Source organism: Narcine bancroftii, chromosome 5, assembly GCF_036971445.1.
Source record: "Narcine bancroftii isolate sNarBan1 chromosome 5, sNarBan1.hap1, whole genome shotgun sequence".
Lineage (NCBI taxonomy): Eukaryota > Metazoa > Chordata > Chondrichthyes > Torpediniformes > Narcinidae > Narcine > Narcine bancroftii.
This window is the reverse complement of record NC_091473.1, coordinates 196,178,872-196,204,895: the sequence shown is the minus strand read 5'-3', so window position 1 is coordinate 196,204,895 and position 26,024 is coordinate 196,178,872. Positions and strand designations below refer to the sequence as shown.

Below are 26,024 nucleotides of genomic sequence, written 5' to 3'. Positions count from 1 at the left end.
GTCCATCTTAATGCCATCCAGCTGGAGGAGGGGGGGGGTGGAGGAGGGGGGGGTGGAGGAGGGGGGGGTGGAGGAGGGGGGGGGTGGAGGAGGGGGGGGGTGGAGGAGGGGGGGGGTGGAGGAGGGGGGGGTGGAGGAGGGGGGGGTGGAGGAGGGGGGGGTGGAGGAGGGGGGGGTGGAGGAGGGGGGGGGTGGAGGAGGGGGGGGTGGAGGAGGGGGGGGTGGAGGAGGGGGGGGTGGAGGAGGGGGGGGTGGAGGAGGGGGGGGTGGAGGAGGGGGGGGGTGGAGGAGGGGGGGGTGGAGGAGGGGGGGGTGGAGGAGGGGGGGGTGGAGGAGGGGGGGGTGGAGGAGGGGGGGGTGGAGGAGGGGGGGGTGGAGGAGGGGGGGTGGAGGAGGGGGGGGGTGGAGGAGGGGGGGGTGGAGGAGGGGGGGGTGGAGGAGGGGGGGGTGGAGGAGGGGGGGGGTGGAGGAGGGGGGGGGTGGAGGAGGGGGGGGTGGAGGAGGGGGGGGTGGAGGAGGGGGGGGTGGAGGAGGGGGGGTGGAGGAGGGGGGGGTGGAGGAGGGGGGGGAAGGGGGGGGAAAGATGGCAACCTCCATCACACTTCCCCCTCATGGGTGCGAGAAGCAATGTGGCCACGCACACCAACATTAAAAGGTGCAAATGGAGGTCAAATTAATGTCCAGCTCGAGGTAGTGCCAGATAGAGTGCACAAAATCCCGGACCGTACAGCCTAAAACCACACGTTTGGCCACCCAAGCTCCAGATCGAAACCTCCGACAGGATCAGGAAGCCCTCAGCACCCTCTGGACTGGAGCCACAATGACCACAATCATGGCATCTGCAGAACAAACGAAGGGGTTTCACCGTGTGTGGATGCAGCAAGTGACCATCTGCACCTACAGGGCCAGTGCACTCTACCCTCATCGTCCAGCCGACGCCCTTCAATTCCCGCCCAAAATCAACCACCACCGACGTAACGCCTTCCCACGCTCGCCAGCAGCCGCGTGCGTCACCACGTGACCTTTCCCCCGGATCGCGCCTCCTCCCGCAGCCCAGCTGGAGTAGCCTGCCTTCGCCGACTCTGACGTTGGCGACGTGATGACGTTCACGAGCGGCCAGGCGGGGAGGGACGGCGGGGAGATGTCCGGAGATGGCGGATGGCGCAGAGCTGAAGGTTGGTGTTGATGCGGTCGGCCAGCCGGCGGCGTGTCGGGGAGGGATGGGTGCTCCGGCGACGACGACGACGAGGGATAATCTCCCCCTGAGATCATCCGGGGAAAGCGATAGACCCCGGCGGCGAGAGTGGTTGGACGGAGAGCGGGAGGGGCTTGGAGGAGGGGCGGGGAGGAGGAGTTTGAGGAGGGCAAGGGGTGGAGCAGGAGCAGGGGCAGAGGTAGAAGGGAAGGGGAGGGGGAGGGGTAGTGGGAGGGGTAGGGGAAGGGGAGGGGGAGGGGTAGTGGGAGGGGTAGGGGCAGGGGGAGGGGTAGGGGCAGGGGTAGGGGGAGGGGTAGGGGCAGGGGTAGGGGGAGGGGTAGGGGCAGGGGTAGTGGGAGGGGTAGGGGCAGGGGTAGTGGGAGGGGTAGGGGCAGGGGTAGTGGGAGGGGTGGGGCAGGGGTAGGAGGGGTGGGGTGGGGCAGGGTTAGGAATAGGGACAGGGGTGGAGTAGGGGCAGGGGTAGGAGGGGTGGGGTGGAGTAGGGGTAGGAGGGGAGAGGTGGAGTAGGGGCAGGGGTAGGAGGGGTGGGGTGGAGTTGGAGTAGGAATAGGGTCAGGGATGGAGGATTGGCAGGGAGGAGAGGGTTTAGGAAGTGTGGGTAGGAGTGGAGGAACTGGAGGGAAGGGGGAAGGACAGGAGTAGGAGGGGTGGAGGTGAAGCGCGATTAGAAGGTGTTTGGAGTATGGGACAGGAGTGGAGGGTAGACAAGAGGGGAATGGGGAGGAGAAAGGGAGTAAGGGATCTGTTGGGAAAAAGGGATGGGGAATGGAAGGGTAGAGGGGTATGGATGGATAGGGGAAGGAAGAGGGTTGTGATGAGATGGACAGTAACTGGGTGTGTGGATGGAGAGGTTGGGGTTGGATGAAGAGGTGAGATGGTGGACTTGGGGGTGGGGATGGAGGAGGAGGAAGGAGGGATTGAAAGGAGAGGTAGGCTGGTGGGGCTAGATGGTGTGCAGAGAGTGGGAGAGAGCAGGCTGGACAAGGGTGAGGCAGGGAGGAATGGAAGGAGAGGGAATAGAGTCAGGGAGACCAGTCTGGGGTGAGTGACTGGGGGTGGGTGATGGAATGAGGGGATTGTTGGCTTCATGGTAGTCAATGGGCTGAAGGGGAAAGGACACTGGGGTGATGGTGGGGAAAGATGGGGGGATCGAGGGTGAGGTGAGGAGGCAGGTTGCGAGGGAATGGAGAAGGTACATGAGAAGACGCTGTGGTGGGAAAAGATATATGAGAGAATCAAGTTGGCAATGAGGAGGCGTGAAGAAAGGTGAAGAGAGTGTGTTGGGAGCAAGATGCACAAGGGAGAGGGTATTATGGGGAAGGTTTGCAAAGGAATGGAGAAGATCACAAGGAGACGGGGTTTGGTAGAAAAAGATGAGATCGAGGGGTAATACAGGAGAGGTACTTGGGGAAGGGGGAGGAGAAAGGGAGTAAGGGGTCTGTTGGGGTGTCGGGAGGAATGTCAGGGAGGAGTTCATGGGGGTCTGGGTTTTGGGGGGTTGGGGTGAGAGGGATTGGGAAACGTATGTGGGCAGTCAAGGTGTTGGGAGGGGGATTGGGGGTGGGGTGTCAGGGGAGGGGGATTGGGGGAGGGGTGTCAGGGAAGGGGAGTTGGGGGAAGGGCAGTTGGGGAAGGGCATGGGTTGGGAAGACGTGTGGGAAGAGGTTTGTGGACGGGGAAGGTGTATGAAGAGGTGAGGTGTATGAGGGCACAAGGTGTCAGGGAACAGGGTGAAGGGGTAAGAGAGGAACCAAGGGCACATCTGTGGAAAGGAAAGGGTCCGTCCGGGAAATTGGTGGGGGGTTATAGAGGGAAGAGATGGAGCTAAGACAGTGTTGGTGGGGGAAGTGTGATGGAACTGGGGCTGTCTGGGGTATGAGTGTGCAGAGAAGGGGACCACGGTGGGGTGGTTAGAGTGGTGAAGAGATGGAGCTGAGTCAGGTTGGTGTGATGGAGCTAAGGGTATCTGGGGTATGAGTTTCCAGGGAAGGGAAGATATGAGGTGACGGAAAAGCGTTTTGGGAGAAGGTGAAGGGGTGGAATGGGAGTGCCTTAGCAGGATGCAGTGCGAGGTTCAGTGGGTGGCACTCTTTCTGATTTATTATTTATGGAGATTTATTGGGGGTGGAGAGCTGGTTAAAGAGCAGCAACTGCCAGGTGTCATTGAAGAGATGCTGCTCTGGTAGAGCTGGCTAAAGGTGGTCAAATTGTTGACAACTAAGGAGAAAGGTTTAGGGGAACTTCTTCAAACAGAGAGTGGTGGGAGGGTGGAACGAGCTACCAGCTGAATTTTAATATTTAAGAATAATTTGGACAGGTACATAAATGGGATGGGTATGGAGTGCTAAAGACCAGATACAGGTCAGTGGGATGAGGCAGAATAATAGTTTGGCTCAGACTAGAAGGGCTGAAGGGCAGGTTTTCTGTGCTACAATGTTTTAGGGACTTAACAGTGGCATTTTTGTTCATTGCTGGTGGTGGCCAGTGTCCAGCACTTGAGACAAGTTGTGTCCATGCTGCACTGCAGTCATGCCAGGGTATGGCTCTCAGCACACAACCATGGACTGCGTTTTCTGTGTTTACTGGGGTTTTGCAAGTGGCACTGGTAAAATATAACCCTCCTCCTTGCAGCACATGGTGATGACCTTTAGAGTTTCGGAATTACAAGTGCTCCTGGGTTTCTCCGGCCGGAACAAGAGTGGCCGGAAGCACGAGCTCCTGACCAAAGTGCTGCACATGCTGAGAAACGGCTGCAGTGCAGCGGTGCAGATGAAAATCAAGGAGCTGTACAGGCGGCGCTTCCCCCGCAAGGGCCATTCCGTCATGGAGATACCCCTGCTCTCCGTCCAGACTCCCACGGGCCTACCTTCCTCCAGTGCAGCTCTGGGTCTAAGCAGCCCTCCGCAGCTTCACTACAGTGCCTCTGCCGCTTCGGCCCTCCTGTCGCCGCTGCTCTCTCCCCTGGGCATGCTCTCACCCAAGCACGAAATCGACCTGCAGCACCTCTCGCCGCCCGTGCACCCTGATGTCAAGATGAGGAGGCTACCTTTCTATGACGTCTACGATGAGTTGACCAAACCGACCACGTTGGGTAAGATTAAACCGCCTCTCTGCACCCTCGGTCCCCTCCTGCCTTGGGGAAACCAAGCGGTAGTGGGGCTCAGCTCAGAGAGCCGCTGCCTGGTGGTGCCAGAGGCCTGGGTTCCGTCCTGACCTCAGGAGCCATCTGTGAGGGATTTTCAAGTTATTTCCTGTTGACTGTCTGGGTCTCCTCCTGTGCTTCATTTCTTCCCTCCCCAACCACCGGTTAGTGGATTAATTGACTGCTGTAAATTGCCCCTAACCTTTAGGTGAGCAGTGGAATGAGATGTGAAATTAAAAAATATGGCATTAACATTGGAGTTAAATGAGAAAGTCTGCGATGCCGGGGATCAAGTGCAGTAGACAAACATGCTGGAGGAGTTCAGCAGGTTTTGCAGCATCCACAGGAAGTAATGGATAACCAACGTTTCAACCGTGGGTTGTTTTTCAGGTACAAGGAAAAACAGGCAGGCTGAATTAAGAAAGGGGCAAGAAGAGGAGGGAGGAAGGGCAGGGAGGAGGAGGACAAGAAGGAGGAAGGGGCAGGGGAAGAGGGAGGGAGAAAGAGTCAAGGTGAAGAGGAAAGCATAGGAAAGAGTAAGGGGAAGGGGGAGGAAAAGAGAAGAGGAGGGAGGAAGGGACAGGGGAGTAGAGCAGAGGAGAGAGAGGGAGGAAGGGGTAAGGTGAGGAGGAGAGAGGAAGGAGCGATGGGAGGAGGAGAGGCAGAAAGTAGGAGTAGATAGGAGGGATGAATGGTTGGGGGGAGGGAGGAGGAGAGGGAGGAAGGGGAGGAGGAGAGAAGAAGGGGCAGGGGAGGAGGAGAGGAGGGAAGAGAAGAGAAGAGGAGGGAAGAAGGGGCAGGAGGAGGGGAGGGAGGGGAAGAGAAGGGGAGGGAGGAAGGGAGGGAGGAGGGAGCAGGGGAAGAGCACAGCTAATAGGTAAAGGGGACATATGTGGATGCATGTGGGTGGGTAGAAGTGCTCTGGAGAGGGAAGAGGGTGGGAAGCTTGAGGAAAGGTGAAAGGGATAGGAAAAGAGACTCACTGGAAGTGGGTAACAGAAATTGGATGTTAATGCCGTCTGGTTGGAGAGTGCAGGTCACCTCTGTTTGTGTCAATGGAAACTCAGAAGGCCAAAAGACCTTTTTCCATGCTGTGCATCTCTAAAAATGGATGACTGCTCTCCTGCTACACTCTTTCTGCCTATAGATTGCCTGTGAGCTGTGAAGGAACCATGATAACAGGCCTGCGGTGCCAGGGTATAGAGTGTGTCTCAGAGCAGTGAGCTGGCGATCGCAGTAGGTTTCTTGATGCTAGAGTGGGGTTTGCTGTGGGGTGGGAGGGCCTCTTGGTGGGGTGGTCTCTGCCGCAGTGTGGGCAAGGTGGGGGAAGACCTTGCTACACAGTGTGGATAGATTTAGAATGGCAGTGAGGAGGAACTGCTTTTCCCACAGGGTGGTGAATCTGTGGAATTCACGCCCATTGAAGCAGTAGAGGCGACCTCAGTGAATATATTTAAGACAAAGATGGATAGATTTTTACATAGTAGGGGATATGGGGAAAAGGCAGGTAGGTGGAGATGAGCCTATCATCAGAGCAGTCATGATCACATTGAATGGCGGAACAGGCTCGACGGGCCGGATAGCCAACTCCTATTTCTTATGTTCTTATTCTGGGCAAGGAGCAGACTTTCTTGGTTCCACAAGGCTGGAGTGGAATGGCTGCAGATCTTGTGCAGAAGTCGAAGTCATATCAGGTGTATCCTTGCGTGTTGAGACACCTGCCCTGCAATCTGAACAACAGTGCCCTTTTCTCTCTGTGAGGCATTAAGGGGCAGGGCCCATGTGAAAAAAAAGGCAGTTGGAAATGGTGTCTGCTTCGGGGGGTTTTTGTGATCTGTTAAGAGCCCAGAGGATCCCAAAACCCAGCGGCAATAGAAGTTCACCAAGACAAATGGTGACTTAAACAAAAGTTACTTTTAATTTTCTAAAATAGGATCAAACTTTAACTTATTACTATTAACTTAACCCCCTTCTAATTCTACGTGCATGTATAATGTGTTCAGGAAAGTTCTTTGATTCACAGTCCAATCTCACTTCTCAGTCCTCCAAATTCACTGGTATCAGGCAATTCTTATAATGTGCACAGAATTCAGACGCTGGTGCTTAAAGTTAAATGGTTACCGCTCAGGAAGGTTCTTGTTGGTTTCAGAGAGAGGCTCGTTGGACACACACAAACTGATTTACTTCCATCAGTCACTTCAGTGTCTTGCCAAAAGGGTTTTCCAAATGATAACATCTTCTTCCAGGTCACCACACAGAGTTCTTCTTGTTTCCCTTATTTCAGGTGAAACACTCTAGCCAGCCATTTCCTTGTAAGGACCACAAGGGTTTTTCAACAGGCTGAACTCAGAACTCACAACCAGACTTCAAAATGGGGTTTTCAACCAACCAAGCTTGCCAGCTTGTTATGTTGCAGACTCAAAAGCCACTGCAGAACTGAGTTCTCCCTCTTGCAAAACCACATGACCCCCCAAGGCTCCAGACCCAAAAATGAGATCTCTTTTGTGAAATGTTAATGTCTTGTTGTGAAATGACGTACTCTCTAAACCCCCACAATCTATCTCTTTTAAAGACATTTATATATAATATAACCCGTCACAGATCTCTAAACTGTGAATCTCTATTGCCTTTATAGCCTCGAACACTGGGCAGCGGTTTGAAGAGGCTGTCGTTACTTTTGCCTTAACTCCACAACAGGTTCAGCAGATCTGTTCATCCAGGTGAGATTTATGTTCCTGAATTGTTCTGGGTTTTAAGATTTACCGAACATTTCTCATGGGGAGACCGATGATTTGCTGGATAATGATTTTGTCAGAGTTGGAGAACAATTAAACAATCCCGGAATGGGAGGTGGGGTGAGGTGTGTAAGAAAAGAGCAGAAATAGGCCATTCAGCCCATCAAGCCTGCCCCACCATCTAATCATGAGTTAATCCATTTCCCTACTGTCTGGCCTTCTCCTCATATCCTTTGTTGTCCTGGCTAATCAAGAATCTACCAATTTCTGCCCACTGACTTGACCTCCACAATGGCCTGTGGCAACAAATTCCACAGATTCTCCATCCTCTGGCTGAAGAAATTCTTATCATTTCTGTTCTAAGCAGACACCATTCGTGCAATCGTGTCTGCCTGTCCCGCATCGGACTTGTCAGCCACAAACGAGCCTGCAGCTGACGTGGACTTTTTACCCCCTCCATAAATCTTCGTCCGCGAAGCCAAGCCAAAGACACCATTCCATCCTGAAGTTGTGCCTTCTTGACCTAGACTATCCCACTATGGGAAACAACCTTTCTACATTACTCTGTCCACGCCTTTCAACATTCAAAATGTTTCAATGAGATCCCACCCATCATTCTCTGAAATTCCAACAAGTACAAGGCAAGGACTTCCAAACGCTTCTCATACAATAATCCAGGAATTGTCCTTTTGAACCTCCTCTGAACCCTCTCAAATGTCAGCACATCATTTCTTAAATGAGGAGCCCAAAACCACCCACATTTCTCCAAGTGTGCGTTCACCAGTGCCTTATAAAGCCTCAACATCACATCCCTGCTCTTGTACCCTGTTCTTGAAATGAATGCCAGCATTGCATTTGCCTTCACCACTGACTCAGCCTGCGTATACTTTTAGTGTATCATGCTTGAGGACTCCCAGATCCCTTTGCATCTGGAAATGTTCAGTTTTCTCCTCATTGAGAAAATAGTCTGCACATTTGTTTTTTTTTCTACCAAATTGCATGACTGTATATGGCTGGAGAAAAACTTGATTTGTAGGAGGCTGGAGCCAGAAGGGTAGGATCAGAGGCTACAGTAGGTGAGGCTGGGTGTCCTGTATTTTAGGTGGGGTGAGTTGGTTGGCTTTCACAAGATATAGGAATAGAACTAGGCCCATCGAGTCTGCTCCCCCTCCCACTCAGCCCCACTCCCCAGCTTTCTCCCTGTAACTCTTGATGCCCTGACTAATCAAATGCTTATCAATCTTTACCTTAAATACACCCAGTGATCTTGCTTCTGCAGCTGCCCATGGCAACAAGTTCGACAAAGTGAAATTTGAAAGTCTGTAAGTTCTGTGATTGTAGTAAAAACACAGCAGAAATGATGGAATAAATATCTTTCCCTCCTCTGGATGCTGAGACCAGCTGAGTTTCTACAACATTTCTGTGTTTTCTCAATAAATTTCACAGACTCCGCCCTTTGACTAAAGAATTTTTTCTGCAGCTCTGTGTTAAATTGACGCCATTTCATCCTGAAGTTGTGCCTCCTGGTCCTAGGACCCAACCCCCTTTACCGTGGGAAACATCCTAGCCACATTCACTCTGTCCAGGTCTTTCAGCATTCAAAATGCTCTGTGAAGTCCTCCCTCATCCTTCTGTTCTCTATATACAGTCCAAGAGCTGACAAACAGTAACTATATACTAACTCTTTCATTCCTGGTATCACTCTAGCAAGTCTTCTCGAGCCCTTTCCAACGCCAGCACATCTCGACATTACATCCTTAGATCATTCTTATTTGGGGGGTTGGTGGGGTTCATTGGACAGAGGGCATAGTGCGGCATACTCTATTGTGGGAATGGTAGTCGGCTTAAAGTTTTGGCTGCAGGGCTTCTATCAAATAGAATTGCGTTGTAATGCTTGACAGTGAGCAAGGATGAGGTGGGAGCTCAGGCTAACAGCAGTACAGCAGAAGCTGTGGGAGGGGTGCAGTGGGAGCTTCCATTGTTGGGTGGGGGAAAGCTTGTGTTATCTCGTGATGTCTCAATTGACTGGACAGCAAGTCCTGCCTGCTGTGAAATAAGGTAGCCTGCAGGCGCTGTGCTTGTTGTAATTACACAAGACTGCTGGAGAAACTCGGGTGGTCCTTCGGTGTTCATAGGAGGCAAAAACGTACGCCCTGAACCCGAAACGTTCGTTATGTATCTTTGCCTCCTCTATACGCTGGGGGACCTGCCAGGTTTCTCCAGCAGTTTTGTGTAAATCCTACCTGCTGCGATCTTGCAGGCACAAATCCGAATGGTGAGTTTGGATGTGAACATGTAAAGTGGATAAAAGTTTAAGGGAGACATCGGGAGTAAGTTTTTTACAGAGCTGTGGATGCCTGGAATGCATTGCCAGGGGTGGAAGCTGGAACAATAAGGGCATTTAAGAGACACCGGCACATGGGTGAAAGAAAAATAGAGGGCTATCAGGTAAGGAGGGTTTAGTCTTGGGTGTATGTGGGATGATACAACATCATGGGCTGAAGGCCCTGTACTGTGCTGTAATACACGACAGAAACGCGTCCTCCAAACTATTACTCCATGCCAAATTATTACTCTCCCTAGTCCCACTGACCTGCATCCCGACCATAGCCTCCATACCACTCCCCCCAAGTCATGTACCTGTCCAAATTCTTAAAAATTAAAATCGAGCCCACACGTTATACACTCCTACACTTAATGCCAAAGATGTTCTCAGACATTTAGATAGGGACAAAAGCAGGCAATTGGTTTCACCTGGGGTAGACAGGTTGGGTCAAAGGGCCTCTTTCCATGACCCCTACCATCTGTCAGCCGGAATGTATACAGTAGTTGGGACGAAGGCTGACCACAGCGTGGCTATCCCTGCCACTTTTGTGGACTTTGATGTTGATATGGATTCAAGGCAACTGCTCTACGAAGAGGACTAACGTTGTTGTTCTGTGGCTTTCCTTTCAGAGACCTGTTACTTGGGGCCAAAGGTGATCACACAGTTCAAGTACAGCTGAGGTAAGAGGGTGACTGCTCCCAGGAGCTGCTGCCACGTTGCGAGCACGGTGTTGCCATTTGCAGCCGAGTGATGGCTTTATTGGAGAATTCAAGTGCACGAAGCCATTTAGGCCCTTACAGCACTTCACCTGTCCCATGCAAGTTGCACCTCTTTAAAGTACACATCCATACAAGTATTTTAATGTGAGCAAAATTTCTGCTTCCATCACCCTTTAAGACCCCCAACCACCGTCTTTCTCGTTTGTGTCTAGTGATCCTGCTACAAATTCTTCTTTGGCTAGAGTGCTGGTATTGTAGCTAATAAAAATGGTTGCCAAAGATTACCATTGGATCTTCATCGGGTGGGCAGAAAGGTCGTTGAGGGCTGTTGGAGGGTGGTCCATGGGAACTAGGTGTCGGAGCTTGGATTCGAGAGAGTGCTGAGGGCAAGAAGGGTTCCTGACCGTGTTGGAGGTTGGCCCATGGGAACTAGGTGTCGGAGCTTGGATTCAAGAGGGTGCTGAGGGCAAGAAGGGTTCCTGACCGTGTTGGAGGGTGGCCCATTTGAACTAGGTGTCGGAGCTTGGATTCGAGAGGGTGCTGAGGGCAAGAAGGGTTCCTGACCGTGTTGGAGGGTGGTCCATGGGAACTAGGTGTCGGAGCTTGGATTCGAGAGGGTGCTGAGGGCAAGAAGGGTTCCTGACCGTGTTGGAGGGTGGCCCATGGGAACAAGGTGTCAGAGCTTGGATTCGAGAGGGTGCTGAGGGCAAGAAGGGTTCCTGACCGTGTTGGAGGTTGGCCCATGGGAACTAGGTGTCGGAGCTTGGATTCGAGAGGGTGCTGAGGGCAAGAAGGGTTCCTGACCGTATTGGAGGGTGGCCCATGGGAACTAGGTGTCGGAGCTTGGATTCGAGAGGGTGCTGAGGGCAAGAAGGGTTCCTGACCGTGTTGGAGGGTGGACCATGGGAACTAGGTGTCGGAGCTTGGATTCGAGAGGGTGCTGAGGGCAAGAAGGGTTCCTGACCGTGTTGGACCTGGTGCCTCATGTTTGCCCAATGATTGAACAGGAGGTGAAACCAGGACACTCGGTGTCTCTGAAGGGACCCTTCCTGTAAGGAGTGCCATGTGACATTTCAGGAACCCCGTCGAAACAGCGTTCTCTGGTCCTCTGTGCAAAACATGCAGAACCAGATCACCCAGGCACGTATAGACAAAACTTGTAGGACAAGTATTTCATCTATCCAAATAAATAATAAATATTGTTTTGTGAGAGTCTCGGATGGTTTAATGTGAGCATTTTCACTGCCCGTGGGATCCTCAGCCGGGTAGTGCTGGCTCTGATATCTCTTCCCCAACAGCAGCAGCTGTGTGCCGGGTAGAAGGGGGTCAGTGATTTTGCATGCCCTCTTCAGGTAACAATCCCAGTCGATCACATGGATGTGTGCGGGGGTGAGACTCCAGTGATCCTCCCTGCCACTCCTGTGGTCCTGTGGATTGACTCCTGCTGAGCGTGTGGACGTTAATCCCTCCATTTTGAGCTTGTGCTTACATCGACGCTGCCAGAAGAAGTGGTAGAGGCAGGTGCAATCTTACCGTCGAAGAAGTCTACAAGGTGACGAGAGGCATAGAGGAGGCAGACAGCAGGACCACACTGTGATGCAGCCGGTCAGGATGGTCTCGAAGGATAACATAATGTTACATGTTCCATACTTTTGCAGGACCATAAAGGAATCCTGGTGCTGATGAACTCATACCCCTCCCAGATGAGCACCAACGGGAGCTTGTTTTGGTGGGAAATATGTTTGAGCAATCTCATGGCGTCACATTTGGGTTCAGCCATAGCTTACCTCCAGGCAGACCCCCCCCGTCACTGTAGGCTAACTCCATCAAACTCAGTGACCACCAGTTTAGAAATGCTGTGGTAGAGTATTAGAGCATGGCGTGCAGGGTGCTGACAGGCTGTGAAATTAGTGCATAGAAAGAGATCATGGAGGCCCCCATGCCTGCTGTGCACATTCTCTGCTTTCAAAGCTGTTCTCTATTTCAGGATTCCTTTGTAATAATACATTACATAATAATACATAAAAATGTAATATATATGATCTCCCTGAACCTCTGTCTGCCATAAGGCAAACGAAAAGTTGCCATGAGCATAGCCCGGTGCCCCCAGCAATAGGAGAAAGAGAAGCAAAGGAGAGTCCTTTCAGAAACACTGAGTGTCTGTGGATTCACCTCCAGTATGCCCGCAGCCTCCTAATCTCCAAATCTAAACCTCCGATGCAATCAGGAAGGCTTCAGTGCCCAAACCCCCTCAGGAGCCCTTCTTGCCTTCAGCACCCTTTCGAATCATGGATCTGATACCCGGTTCCCATTGGCCAGTCTCCTGCAGCCTGTGTGGGTTATTCGACCACAAGTTGCCAGCAGCCCGTGTGCTGCATGGGTCCGACCACATTATCAGCATTGTAGTCTTGGCCCTACGACCACAACTTTGCCTTCAATTTCTAAACCTCGGTGCCCTTGGCAACAAAAGCTTTCAAGCTATTTTGCATTACATCTTTACCCTTTGGGTACTGGAGTGACTCGTAGACAGTGTGTGGAGCGCCCTTTGTTCAAGATTGGTTGATGGGTTGAAGACCAGTATGTTCAAGAGGATTCTGTGTGTGTTGCCTCATTACTTATACTGTACTCTGAATATCTTGCTCCAAAGGTTTTGTTTATGTGAGACCAGCTGCCCACAGGAAGATTATTTCCCTCCTAATTTGTTTGTGAAGGTCAACGGGAAGCTCTGTCCTTTACCGGTAAGCATTTGAGCAAGTGCTGCTGCTACGTACAGCGAGGTCAAGTCTGGAACCTGACCCTCCTTCCCCTAACTAAGTCAAGTGCAATGTTTATTTGAATTAAGCTGATGAAGGGCCCTGCAAAGATCGAGACACATGATGTATTTGTTTGGGGAAATGCATTAGAGTTGGTCCTCGTTCCAGATTATTCCAACCATCTTCAACAGAAATGCTCCACTTACACCCACACCTCCTTTCTCATCATCTTTTGGGGCCCTAAACAGTCATTCCAAATGAAGCAACACTTCACTTGTGAATCTGTAGGGGTCATCCACTGCATCTGGTGCTCCCATTTCAGCCTACTCTTTATCGGAGTTAATTGGACACAGAATGGGAGAGTAACAGGGACATCCCATTTTAACTCCACATCCCGTGCCCACTGGCATGTCTATCCACGACCCTTGTGTACTGCCAAACTGAGGCCACACACAAATTGGAGGAAAACACCAAATATTCCATCTGCAAGCCCTCCGACCAGATGGCATAAAAAATGAACTTTCCAGATTAGATTAAAATCCTCTCTTTGCCTCGCCCTTTCTGCCCCTCTTCCCCTTCCCTCCCTGTTCTCTCCTCTCCCCCCTTTCTTACTCCTTTCTCCCCCTCTCCACCCCTTTACTTTTTTCCCTTCTACCTCATGAAACATTGGTAGTCTTTTACTTCCTAGAGTTCTTGTGTGACCTGCTGAGTTTCCCTAGCACATTGTGTATTGCACTCGATTGCAATATCTGAAGACTTTTAAATTTCACCTTTTATATATAGAACACGGTAGTAATTGATTGCAGCCATTGAAACTCGTGCCACCCAAATTAGCCTACAGATTTGTTCTTGAAGGGTGGGAGGAAACAGGAGCACCCGGGGAAAACTCACGCAGGTCACAGGGAGAACATACCAACTCCTTACAGACAGGGTGGGATTCAAACCTTGGTCGCTTGTGCTGTATAATAGCGTTGCGTTAACCCAATTTCACTGCTTTTGAACAAATGCAGCATTTTCCTGTCACTGTGCCTGAATTTGAGCCTTAAATTGCCTTCTATGTCCTCGATTCTACTTTGGGTCATTTTGAGCGGTTGGGAAATGTTGCAGCAGGCAACATTTGACAGTGACAATGCCCAACAGAACTCCACGGTTGATTGTCAAGAGGGAATCTGCCTCCAAGTATGTGGGAGAAACTAAAAGCTTCCTCATGGAATTCCTTCAGTCACATTTAAATCATTGGATTGCTCCCTGTGTCACAACCAGCATAACCTGATACACCATGAGCCGCACCCTGGAAAAATAATATGTGGAAATGGTCTGTGAACCAGTTCTTCAGCTTTCGTTGGTGTAATGGCTGGTCCCTAAACCAGGAGGGGGGGGGAGGAAAAGGGTGTTGGTTAGCTCCTTGGATCGTTTGGATCGTTTGGTGCTTTTGCAGTTTCTTGAACAGAAGGCAAAACTCTGCATGCCAAACTGCATGAGTTTTTCAAGCTTTGTTGGGACCAAGGAAAACTGCCTCAGGATCTTCGTGATGCCACCATCATCACCCTGTACAAAAACAAAGGCGAGAAATCAGACTGCTCAAACTACAGGGGAATCATGTTGCTCTCCATTGCAGGCAAAATCTTCGCTAGGATTCTACTAAATAGAATAATACCTAGTGTCGCCGAGAATATTCTCCCAGAATCACAGTGCGGCTTTCGCGCAAACAGAGGAACTACTGACATGGTCTTTGCCCTCAGACAGCTCCAAGAAAAGTGCAGAGAACAAAACAAAGGACTCTACATCACCTTTGTTGACCTCACCAAAGCCTTCGACACCGTGAGCAGGAAAGGGCTTTGGCAAATACTAGAGCGCATCGGATGTCCCCCAAAGTTCCTCAACATGATTATCCAACTGCACGAAAACCAACAAGGTCGGGTCAGATACAGCAATAAGCTCTCTGAACCCTTCTCCATTAACAATGGCGTGAAGCAAGGCTGTGTTCTCGCACCAACCCTCTTTTCAATCTTCTTCAGCATGATGCTGAACCAAGCCATGAAAGACCCCAACAATGAAGACGCTGTTTACATCCGGTACCGCACGGATGGCAGTCTCTTCAATCTGAGGCGCCTGCAAGCTCACACCAAGACACAAGAGAAACTTGTCCATGAACTACTCTTTGCAGACGATGCCGCTTTAGTTGCCCATTCAGAGCAAGCTCTTCAGCGCTTGACATCCTGCTTTGCGGAAACTGCCTGGAAGTCAGCCTGAAGAAAACTGAGGTCCTCCATCAGCCAGCTCCCCACCATGACTACCAGCCCCCCCACATCTCCATCGGGCACACAAAACTCAAAACGGTCAACCAGTTTACCTATCTCGGCTGCACCATTTCATCAGATGCAAGGATCGACAATGAGATAGACAACAGACTCGCCAAGGCAAATAGTGCCTTTGGAAGACTACACAAAAGAGTCTGGAAAAACAACCAACTGAAAAACCTCACAAAGATAAGTGTATACAGAGCCGTTGTCATACCCACACTCCTGTTCGGCTCCGAATCATGGGTCCTCTACCGGCATCACCTACGGCTCCTAGAACGCTTCCACCAGCGTTGTCTCCGCTCCATCCTCAACATCCATTGGAGCGCTTTCATCCCTAACGTCGAAGTACTCGAGATGGCAGAGGTCGACAGCATCGAGTCCACGATGCTGAAGATCCAGCTGCGCTGGATGGGTCACGTCTCCAGAATGGAGGACCATCGCCTTCCCAAGATCGTGTTATATGGCGAGCTCTCCACTGGCCACCGTGACAGAGGTGCACCAAAGAAAAGGTACAAGGACTGCCTAAAGAAATCTCTTGGTGCCTGCCACATTGACCACCGCCAGTGGGCTGATATCGCCTCAAACCGTGCATCTTGGCGCCTCACAGTTTGGCGGGCAGCAACCTCCTTTGAAGAAGACCGCAGAGCCCACCTCACTGACAAAAGGCAAAGGAGGAAAAACCCAACACCCAACCAACCAATTTTCCCCTGCAGCCGCTTCAACCGTGCCTGCCTGTCCCGCATCGGACTTGTCAGCCACAAACGAGCCTGCAGCTGACGTGGACTTTTACCCCCTCCATAAATCTTCGTCCGCGAAGCCAAGCCAAAGAGAAGAGAAGAAGAACAGAAGGTAAGTTTGTCTGACCTTACTTTCACCATTTGATTACTAGACTCTCTTTTCTCCCCCCCCCCCGCCCCACCAGGGCTATCTCCCTCCCACTAAAAATGGAGTGGAACCAAAGCGACCCAGTCGGCCAATCAACATCACCTCTCTCGTTAAGCTTACGGCAACCATCCCCAACGTGATCATGGTGAACTGGTCCTCCGAGTATGGCAGGGTGAGTACCAGCTGTCCTCTATTGTCATGGGGTTCAGGGAACACTTGCCGGCTCTCCTTTGATTCCCTCTCTATCTTCTCTTGTGCAGAATTACTCTGTGTCTGTGTATCTGGTCAAGCAGCTGACCTCAGCCACGCTCTTGCAAAGGCTGAGAGCCAAGGGCATTCGGAACCCAGACCACTCGCGGGCACTGAGTAAGTGGTATTTGGGAAGGAGGAGGGGGTTGGTGAAGGGTGCATCTCCGCTCCAGCGACCTGGGTTCATTGTTACCTCCATGGTTGATACTATAAGTGCCTGGCTTCAGCCTGGGTGCTGTGGTTTACTCCCATATCCCCCAAAAAATGTAAGTTAATTGACCTCACTTGGAGTACTGTGTACAGTTTGGGTGCCTTATTTTAGAAAAGACATGCTGGCATTGGAGAGAAGATTTACTAGAATGAAAGGGTCAGTATATAAGGAACAATTGTCAGCTCTTGACAATTGAAGGATGAGAGGGCTTTATGCTCAGGGGGCATATATAACACTAGTTAAACAGGAAGGTCTGCAAACGCTTTGATTGTCATTTTTTTCAATGATGGGGATCTCCCCATGGCCAACCATTTCAACTTCTCACTCCTCTCCCATGCCAACATGTTGTCCATGTCCTCGTGCACTGCCAAACCAAGGACTCCCGCAAATTAGAAAAGCAACACCTAATATTCCATCTAAACACTCTCCAACTAGATGGCATTAACATAGTCTTTTCTGGTTTCTGTTGGGCCCCTCCCCTGTCAGTCTGTCTGTCTCACTCCCCCATCACTCAGTCTCCTTTCCTCCAGCTCTTCCGTTTCCGTTCAGAGAGCCATCCCCTTCCTCATCGCTTCTCAGCTTTTTTCTCATGCCCTCCCACCCATATCCACCATTGACCTCCTGCCTGTGCTCCTCCCCCTGCCCCTTTCATCGCTATTTCATTCAGATGCCTGCCTGCTTTTTGCTCACACTTTGTGACGAAGGGCTCAGACTCGAAACGATTATGTATCTTTGCCACGTAAAGAATGCTTTGTGACCTGCTGAGTTTCTCCAGCATTTTTGACTCACCTATATATGACTATGTAGGTAGGGATGTAATGGCCTAAGTAGTCTAGAATGAAGCACGATATTGCCACCGATGTATGTGCTCTGAAACAGACATTTTAAGTCTGTTTATTGACCATAGTGGGACCTCAGTTGGGGTTCCTGGTTTGGGGGTGGGGAGCCAGTGGAGATTTCCAGCCTACTTCACTCCTCCCTGTGCTAATTTGGGAACTTCACCATCTGAGTGACTCTCAGTTCGGAGGATGGAATCTCAGTGTCAGCTCTGCAGAAAAGCCAAAGAGCCCTTGGGGTTAGAGACGAGGCAAAAACTGCCCCAATTCCCTTTTCGAGTAGCTCATGTCAGCACACACTGCCTAGTCTGTAGACACTGAGATATCACTGTTCTGACCTTTCCCCTCACCCTACAGGGCGGTGGCCTGCTGTTACAGGCTCTCTTGCTGTGTTAATTGTGCAGACTTGATTTTATTTTTGAAAATTAAATTTTATATTTTATCTTTAAATTTAATTTTATATTTAATTTTTATTTGGTGCCTCTAATTCAAGTCAAAGAGAAGCTGACTGCCGATCCCGACAGCGAGATTGCCACAACGAGTCTACGCGTGTCACTTACCTGCCCTGTAAGTAGCTTGTTGTTGAGATTGAGCTTAGTGTCTAACATAGTGTTCCCATGAAGCAGGCACACGTTGAATGGCAGAGCAGCCTTGATAGGCCAGATGGCCTCGTCCTGCTCTTCCTGATGTCGCCATGGGACATCCCAGTGATTTTATTTTCCATGTGTTGGGCAGAATATTTTCCTGCCCGGGGTGGGGGATCTTTGCATCTGAAACCACAAGTACAGGTGGTGCTTTTGGCACGATGCTATTCCAACGCCGGCAACTTGGGTTCAAATCAGCCCATTCTTCTAAGGAGTTTGTATGTTCTTCTGCGTGGGTTTCCTCCGTGTACTCCAGTTTCCTCCCACATTCCAAAGACGGAGGGGTTTAATTGGTCACGTGGATGTATTTGGATGTCACAGGCTCGTGGGCTAGAAGGATCCGTTACCATGCTGTATGTTTACATTTAAATATTTTGTACGGCAGAAACAACTGGTTTGAGTTGCAACATTCCCTTTAAAATGGAGGGAGTTGATTGGCCACATTGCTCCTTGTCAGTACCTGGTAGCCTCTTGCTGTTGAGAATGGCTTGTCTTTAGTTTGGTGGGTCTGAAATTCTCATCCTGAGCTTCAAGTAAAGTAAAATGAGCTTAAGAAACGTAGAATCAGTGCCCCTTCACATGCCATAACCCTCGGGTTTTCCCTTCCCTGGTTGAGGACATGTGACAAGGTGTGCTCAAGCGAGTCAGACTAACTGCCTTGTTCCCTCCTGCAGCTGGGAAAGACGAGGCTCCTCGTGCCCTGCCGTGCGCTGACTTGCACTCACCTGCAGTGTTTCGACGCTGTGCTCTACCTGCAGATGAACGAGAAGAAGGCCACCTGGGTTTGTCCTGTCTGTGACAAGAAAGCGCCTTACGACAGCCTCATTATTGACGGGTACATGGAAGGTGTCTGTGCCTCTCTGCTTTGCCTGTGCGCCTACCTCTCTGCCCGAGAGAGTGAGACGGTGACAAGGAGCTTGGGGTTGATGTGCTGGACTAGTCGAGGGGATCTGTGTTCCCCTCCGACCCTTCAACCCATTGTTTCAGCATCTTCTCTGTGCTTCTAGGCTCTTCATGGAAATCCTCAACTTATGCACACATTGTGACGAGATCCTGTTCAAGGAAGATGGCTCCTGGAATCCGATGCAGCCAAAGAGAGTTAAACAGGAACCCTTGTGGTCATCTTACAGTGACTCTGAGGGTAAGGACATTGATTCAAAGATTCCTTTTATTGTCATGTAATAATAGATTAAAAATGTAATCTACATGATTTACTTCAACCTTGGCCTGCCGTAAGGCAAACAAAGAGTTGCCATGAGCATTTCCTGGCACCCCTAACAATAGGAGAATGAGAAGCAAAAGAGACAAGAGTGTTGATTCACCACCAGCACTCTTGCAGCCAGACTCCTGTTCGATCCATCGACATCCCAAGCTCCAGGTCCAAACCTCCTACATGATCAGGAAGCCTTCAAAACCGAGGCTTTTCAGGAGCCCTTCTTGCCCTCAGCACCCTCTCAAATCCCAGTTCCGATACCTGGTCCCCATGAGCCAGTCTCCAGTAGGTACAGACCCTGAAGTTTCATAAGGGAAATTACAACCTCTAGGCAGCAAGTAGAATTTTGGTGCATGTGTAGGTTGTTCTTGTTACATGACAGTAAACTCATCGAGGTGTTTCAGGTCCTCCTAATAATGACACTGAAACAGACCCTTTGGCCTAACATGTCTGTGCTCACCATTACCTGCCCGAGCTAGTCCCATTTCAATTTATTTGGCCCAAGTTCCTCCAAACTTTATCTCTCTGTGTATCTGAGAACTGTGTGTACATCAACACTTCCACTACCGATAAGTAGAAATTCTACCTGGCCCACAGGACAAAGAATCTCTGGGTTGTATGTGATGTGTATCTGACCCCGTGAGTCTGTGGATGATCTGCAGGTAACCAAGGCTTTGTGTTTTCTGTTCTTCCAGCAAACACCGTGTCAAAGGAGTCTTTCTCCCAAGGGAAATACTGCTCCCAGCTTAGTTCCAACACCGAGGTGATTGATCTAACATTGGACAGCTCATCCGATGAAGAGGAACCTCCAGTGAAGAGACAGTGCCACGTCGTGACCCCCACGCACCAAGCCTCGGCCAACAAGCAGTGAGTTTGTGTTCAATCATTCCCCTTCTTTGTGCCTTGGATTTAACATATGTGATCCACAGTGTCGGTTTTTGGGTTGCAGCAGAACTGCCCCCTCCTCATCTAACTTGTGATATGATGAGCCTATCCCTGAAACCCCCCAAAGTGTCAGTTTAAGAATTGGGTAGACAGATTTGCATGCACGCACACACACATACATACTTGCATATGGCCACGTTTACAAATGCATGTTTCTACACATATAGTTAGTGGCCTATGAATCCCATTTCACACACATTCAAAATTAAAAGCAAAGGGGAATTTGCCTGCTCTGTAATGCAGCCGTATCAAGCTGTGGGAAAGACTCTGGGTCTCTACTCCCTCCCTCTCATCAGTTACGTGTGTGAGAGTGAATATGTAACTCCTTCTAAATCTCTGCAGATTCTTGAATCTTCACCAGCTGCCTCCAGTGCAACAGAGTCCTGTCTCTTCCACCGTTTCTGCCGATTACCTGTCCTCGCTCTCCATCCCAGAATACCACCTGTCCTACCACATGCCTCTGCTGCCTTCGGACTTTCAAGGTAATCTTACACTTCACATTCCCCCTCCACCCACCCCTCCGAAGAGATGGCATGAACTGTGGTTCCTTGCTGTCTCCTGCCTGGAGCCGCCTCGTCTCGATGTTGGTCAGCATTTGGGGCTGGGGTCTTGATGAAGGGACCTTTAACCATTTGCTGACTGACCACTACATCCCTCCACCTTCTCTTTGTTAAGATTCCAGTGACTGTAATGTGTGCCTCGCTGCAGTCCAATGGAGCTTTTGCCTGTAGTGCTTCATGGCTGACAGCTTGAAGATTATTTTGTGGTCATGTAATAAACAGAAATTTAGTTTAGTCCAATGTAAGGCTGACAAAGATTCACCATCAGCAAAAAAAGGCCCAGTGCCTTCCAGCCAGAGAAAGAGAAACAAGAGAGACTCCCAGGATTCACCTCCAGCGCTCCTGCAACTTCCGCAACCTTCAGTCCAAATCATCTCAGCAACCTGAGGTCCTCTGACACGAACAGGAAGCCTCCAACACCCTAGGCCCCCTCTCGCATCCTGGTTCTGATACCTGGTAACCCCTACAGCCAGTCTCCAGCAGCCTGGTGTAAGTCCCTTGACTTCAGTCGCCAGCAGCTCGCCTCGAGTCACCCACAGACTGCCACCTGTGCACTTCTCAGCCTCAGAGCCCCTCCACCGCCAAGGTCACCATCCCATGGGTCATTTCTTTTGTTTCTCCTCCTCAAACAGGGCTGGGGAAATGGGTGGTCTGCACATTTCTGGTGTCCTGCTTCCCCAGAGTCTCCAACCCCTCATGACCACTGCTGATCATAGGTGCTGCCATTTGGGTCCAGACCTCACAGTTGCAGGATTTTAAAATTAACCACTGTTAGTTCCTTTAACAAGCTATTTAAATACTGTGCAGATCAGACTGGGGTAGTTGGACCCAGCAGGGGAGCACAGAGACTTCACTCTGCACCAACGGCAGCGCTGCCTTTTTTTTTTTGTGACCTGTTTTATGTACCCCGTCCACAGAGGGGGATGACAGAATCTGATCCTCTCTCTTTTGTCCTCAGGTTTGGATCTGTTTTCCTTCCTCCAAGGGGACAGCCAGGTGGGTTAAAGCTTGATCAGATTCAACCGGGAAATATTCTAGTTATATCTGATTTTAACTCAATGTTACAACAGAGCAAATTGACAGGGATGGTGGGCAGAACTTACACTTCAGGCTACTCTTTTAATGAAGGAATACTGACAATGAAAATTCCAGCAAGGTGCTGTGCAGCCTGAGCCTATTGGCCCAGTGTTTTGAGTCTGTTCTCTACCTTTTGGGAGATTGAACTATACTGTTGAACTCCCAGGGCAGGACTACATGGGTTGGATACAGAGTAAAGCTCGTTCCACACTGCACTGTACTCCCAGGGCAGGACCACACAAGTTGGAGACAGAGTAAAGCTCGTTCCACACTGAACTGTACTCCCAGGGCAGGACCACACGAGTTGGAGACAGAGTAAAGCTCGTTCCACACTGCACTGTACTCGTTGGATACAGAGTAAAGCTTGTTCTACACTGCACTGTACTCCCAGGGCAGGACCACACGAATTGGAGACAGAGTAAAGCTCGTTCCACATTGCACTGTACACCCAGGGCAGGACCACACGAGTCGGAGACAGAGTAAAGCTTGTTCTACACTGCACTGTACTCGTTGGATACAGAGTAAAGCTTGTTCTACACTGCACTGTACTCGTTGGATACAGAGTAAAGCTTGTTCTACACTGCACTGTACTCCCAGGGCAGGACCACACGAGTTGGAGACAGAGTAAAGCTCGTTCCACACTGCACTGTACTCCCAGGGCAGGACCACACGAGTTGGAGACAGAGTAAAGCTCCTTCCACACTGCACTGTACTCCCAGGGCAGGACCACACGGGTCGGAGACAGAGTAAAGCTCCTTCCACACTGCACTGTACTCCCAGGGCAGGACCACACGAGTTGGAGACAGAGTAAAGCTCCTTCCACACTGCACTGTACTCCCAGGGCAGGACCACACGAGTTGGAGACAGAGTAAAGCTCGTTCCACACTGCACTGTACTCCCAGGGCAGGACCACACGAGTTGGAGACAGAGTAAAGCTCCTTCCACACTGCACTGTACTCCCAGGGCAGGACCACACGAGTTGGAGACAGGGTAAAGCTCCTTCCACACTGCACTGTACTCCCAGGGCAGGACCACACGAGTTGGAGACAGGGTAAAGCTCGTTCCACACTGCACTGTACTCCCAGGGCAGGACCACACGAGTTGGAGACAGAATAAAGCTCGTTCCACACTGCACTGTACTCCCAGGGCAGGACCACACGGGTCGGAGACAGAGTAAAGCTTGTTCTACACTGCACTGTACTCGTTGGATACAGAGTAAAGCTTGTTCTACACTGCACTGTACTCCCAGGGCAGGACCTCATGGGTCAGAAATAAAGTTTGTTCTAATCTGTGCTGTCAAATGCAGGTTAGATATAGCAACGCACCCCTCACACTTCTGAGAGATGTGACAGGTGAGGTATACTCCCTCTGTTCTGCAGCACAGCCTTAGTGCCAGTGGATGCGCCTGAGATGCTGACAGGGTCGCGATGGCAACGCCTCCCTCACCGGATCTGATTTCTCTCCCCGCAGAACCAGCGGTCGGTCATCAGCAGCTCGTCGGAGGACCCAGATTCTGTTTACCCCTCGCTCAGTCACTTCTTCCCCTTCACCTCCTCAGCCCAATTCTTGGAACCGGTCGTCAGCCCAGCTCGCACCGTGCAACGGACAAGCAGCATCATCACGGGTGGCGTGCCCAAGGAAACTCACCCGGCTCCTTGCAGTGGCCCTTTAGCCAGTGGAGCCACACCCAGTAATGCCCTGGACATCATATCTTTAGACTAAGAAAGCAATCGCACAAGCAGGATCAGATCCACAGTAGCTTCGAGGAGGGAGCATCACTCCAGATTGGTTCGGTCACCACAAACTCCGGGCACCCGCCTGCCTTGTTTGGACCTGCACAGTAGCACCTGCTCTTCCTATAGTACCCACTCAGTGAGAGGGATTGGCAGCACTGTTGGCTTCTGATCTGCGCCATCACCAGTTCTGAAGAGGCATGACGGAAACGAACACCAGCATCGCTAAAGTGGTAACAGGTGATCGGATGCAGCCCAGAAAGAGACTGTCCCTCGGCGAACAGAGCTCAGAGGTTGCTGCAATCCATCCCACATCCACCTGAGAAAGGCTGAAACGTCAGGCACCACTTAGGCAGAACCTTGTCCCAGTTCCTGGGCTCCAGAAGGCGAAACTCTGCAGCCATCCGGAAGAATCCCAACCAGACCTTGGTGGGGGAGATCCATGAATAACCCGAGACGTGGCAGGAAGCGTTATCTTTTTTAAATGTTAACTTGTGTATATTTTCAATGCTGATTTCCCCCTTTTTTAAAAACAAATTATGTAAGTGAACCTCCTGTACAGAGAAAGCAAAAGCTCTATTTTCAGTCGAGAATATTTTGTAAATAGTATAGAAAAATATTTTAAAACAGTTTCCAAAGACCACCGTCTGGCAGGACGAGATTAGCAAGGTTGAAGCTACGCTGTGCCTATCATGGAGGTACCTCTGCCTGTACACTTAATCTTGTTGACTTCAGTGAACATTTCCTCACCAATCTGCTGCAGATTACAGGGCCCCAGAGTTCAAAGTGATGGTCGAAGCCCTGTCGGGGTCAAGGGCAGGTTTCTCTTACCAACGAGGGCGGAAAAACACTAATGTCTGCAGATGCTGTGATTGCAGTAAAAGCACAGAAACACTGGAGGAACTCAGCTGGTCTCAGTGTCCGTGATACCTTGAGGAAGGGCTCACCGTTAGCTCCTGTCTGGATGTTGCGAGTCCAACTGAGTTCCTCCTCCTTCATTTCTGAGCTTTGACTTCTCTCCCCCTTGATCCAAGTGATGTAGATGTAGCCAAGGCTGTAGGTTTTGGAATTGTTCACTGAACCTTAATGTATCAACCCAGTTAATGCAATTAAAAGACATGAAAACAGAAGTGTTGATGTGTATTTTATCTTTCCATTCCAGCACAGTACAGGTCTTTCGGCCCACGATGTGCTGACCTATATAAACCTCAACAATCTTCCCTCTCTCACACCCAGAACCCTCTTATTTTTCTTACACCCAAGTCTTTTCAGTATTCCCATTCTACCTGCTTCCAACTGAATTCCAGGCACCCATTACTCTGTGTTTAAAAAAAAACTTAGCTAGCCCTGACATTTTCCATCCTGCTCAAAACCAAATTCACACTGAACTTGGGACCATCACAAAAGTGTATCCGTGATTTGAGAGAGGTTGTCATGCAGTTCTCCAACTTGCACTCTCCTTTCTGTTTAGAGGTCCTTTGGTCTGCACCAACATCTGTAAAACTGCTAATTATACATGATCTATTCACGTGTCGATCTAGAAGCTTATTAAAAGCTATTATTGTCTCTGCTTGTTCCAGACAGCTATCGCTCCCTGCAGCATAAGAACATTCTCATACATCTTTAAATGCACCCCCCCACCTTAAAACACATGCCCTCTAGTATTTGCCATTTATACCCGTCTACCTCACTCATAATTTCATGCATTTCCATCAGGTGACCTGATGCTCCAGCAAAAACAACCCAGTTTGTCTAACCTCTCCCCATCACTCCCTCTAATCCAGGTAACATCTTTCCTGTCCCCTTTCCGCATCCCGTAACAGGCTCATCAGCATTACACCCACTGTTCAAATCGCAGCCTTAAAAAGCTTTAGGTTTAAACGATGAAGAATTACCTGTTGCCACACTGAAGAGGTCCACAAGCTGGATACCCTCCCGTCTGCTTAAAGGGGCTTCACTGTGACTTCAGCTGAGGGCCAGTTTCTCCTCTCAGACAGGAGCAGGCCCTTCACTGCATCAGTGCCAACCATTCACAACAAAAGCAAGCTCACAAACGCAAAAGTTGTCTCCATAGATGCTGTCTGCCAGGGAAGGTGAAGAGTAAGAAAGAAGGGGAAAGGGAGAGGAGCCACCTGCCTGATTTTTTGTTTAAACCTTGATGAAGGGGATCAGGCCTGAAATATTGGTGACCTTTCCTATGGACACTATGCTACCTGCTGAGTTTCTCCCAGTTTGTGTAATCTGCTACATTAATAAGGCCCCAGGCAAGCACTGCCAGAGTTACAAGGCAGCCGCACTTTACTGTTCTGACCCTCCTTGAACACTTCAGCCAAGTGGAAGTCCTTGGGGTCCAAATCCATACATCTCTCAAGGTCGCCATGCAGGTTGATGGAACAGTTAAGGTCGATGGTGTGTTGGTCTTCATTAGTCAGGGGATTGAGGTCTAAAGGTCGAGAGCTGAGGAGACTCTGTGTGAG

The 26,024-nt window shown here is 50.3% G+C and overlaps 1 protein-coding gene across 5 annotated transcripts; it reads left to right on the top strand.

The window, feature by feature from the left end:
• Positions 1 to 1,074: 1,074 nt before the first annotated feature.
• On the top strand, positions 1,075 to 24,677 carry LOC138764533 (E3 SUMO-protein ligase PIAS3-like). 5 transcript variants are annotated; one of them, XM_069940606.1, is made up of 14 exons: positions 1,076 to 1,175; positions 3,848 to 4,307; positions 6,994 to 7,078; positions 10,049 to 10,099; positions 12,786 to 12,876; positions 16,117 to 16,251; positions 16,340 to 16,445; positions 17,869 to 17,942; positions 18,694 to 18,854; positions 19,027 to 19,160; positions 19,928 to 20,099; positions 20,520 to 20,659; positions 21,696 to 21,733; positions 23,285 to 24,677. In XM_069940606.1, the coding sequence occupies exons 1-14, from the start codon at positions 1,152 to 1,154 to the stop codon at positions 23,534 to 23,536; spliced, it is 1,923 nt and encodes a 640-aa protein (XP_069796707.1). In that variant the 5' UTR covers positions 1,076 to 1,151; the 3' UTR covers positions 23,537 to 24,677. The 5 variants fall into 5 exon arrangements, with proteins under 5 accessions (XP_069796712.1, XP_069796707.1, XP_069796711.1 ...); XM_069940610.1 differs by lacking the exon at positions 23,285 to 24,677 and adding an exon at positions 23,194 to 23,238; XM_069940608.1 differs by lacking the exon at positions 1,076 to 1,175 and adding an exon at positions 2,459 to 2,482.
• Positions 24,678 to 26,024: the final 1,347 nt, after the last annotated feature.

What these genes read in the sequence shown, in the direction of transcription:
- LOC138764533 (XM_069940606.1), top strand. Translation starts at nt 1,152, where the DNA reads ATGGCGGATGGCGCAGAGCTGAAG. An exon ending in ACAGTTCAAGTACAGCTGAG is followed by an intron (nt 10,100 to 12,785) that starts GTAAGAGGGTGA and finishes CTTGCTCCAAAG; the next exon opens with GTTTTGTTTATGTGAGACCA. An exon ending in AGACCACTCGCGGGCACTGA is followed by an intron (nt 16,446 to 17,868) that starts GTAAGTGGTATT and finishes CTCTAATTCAAG; the next exon opens with TCAAAGAGAAGCTGACTGCC.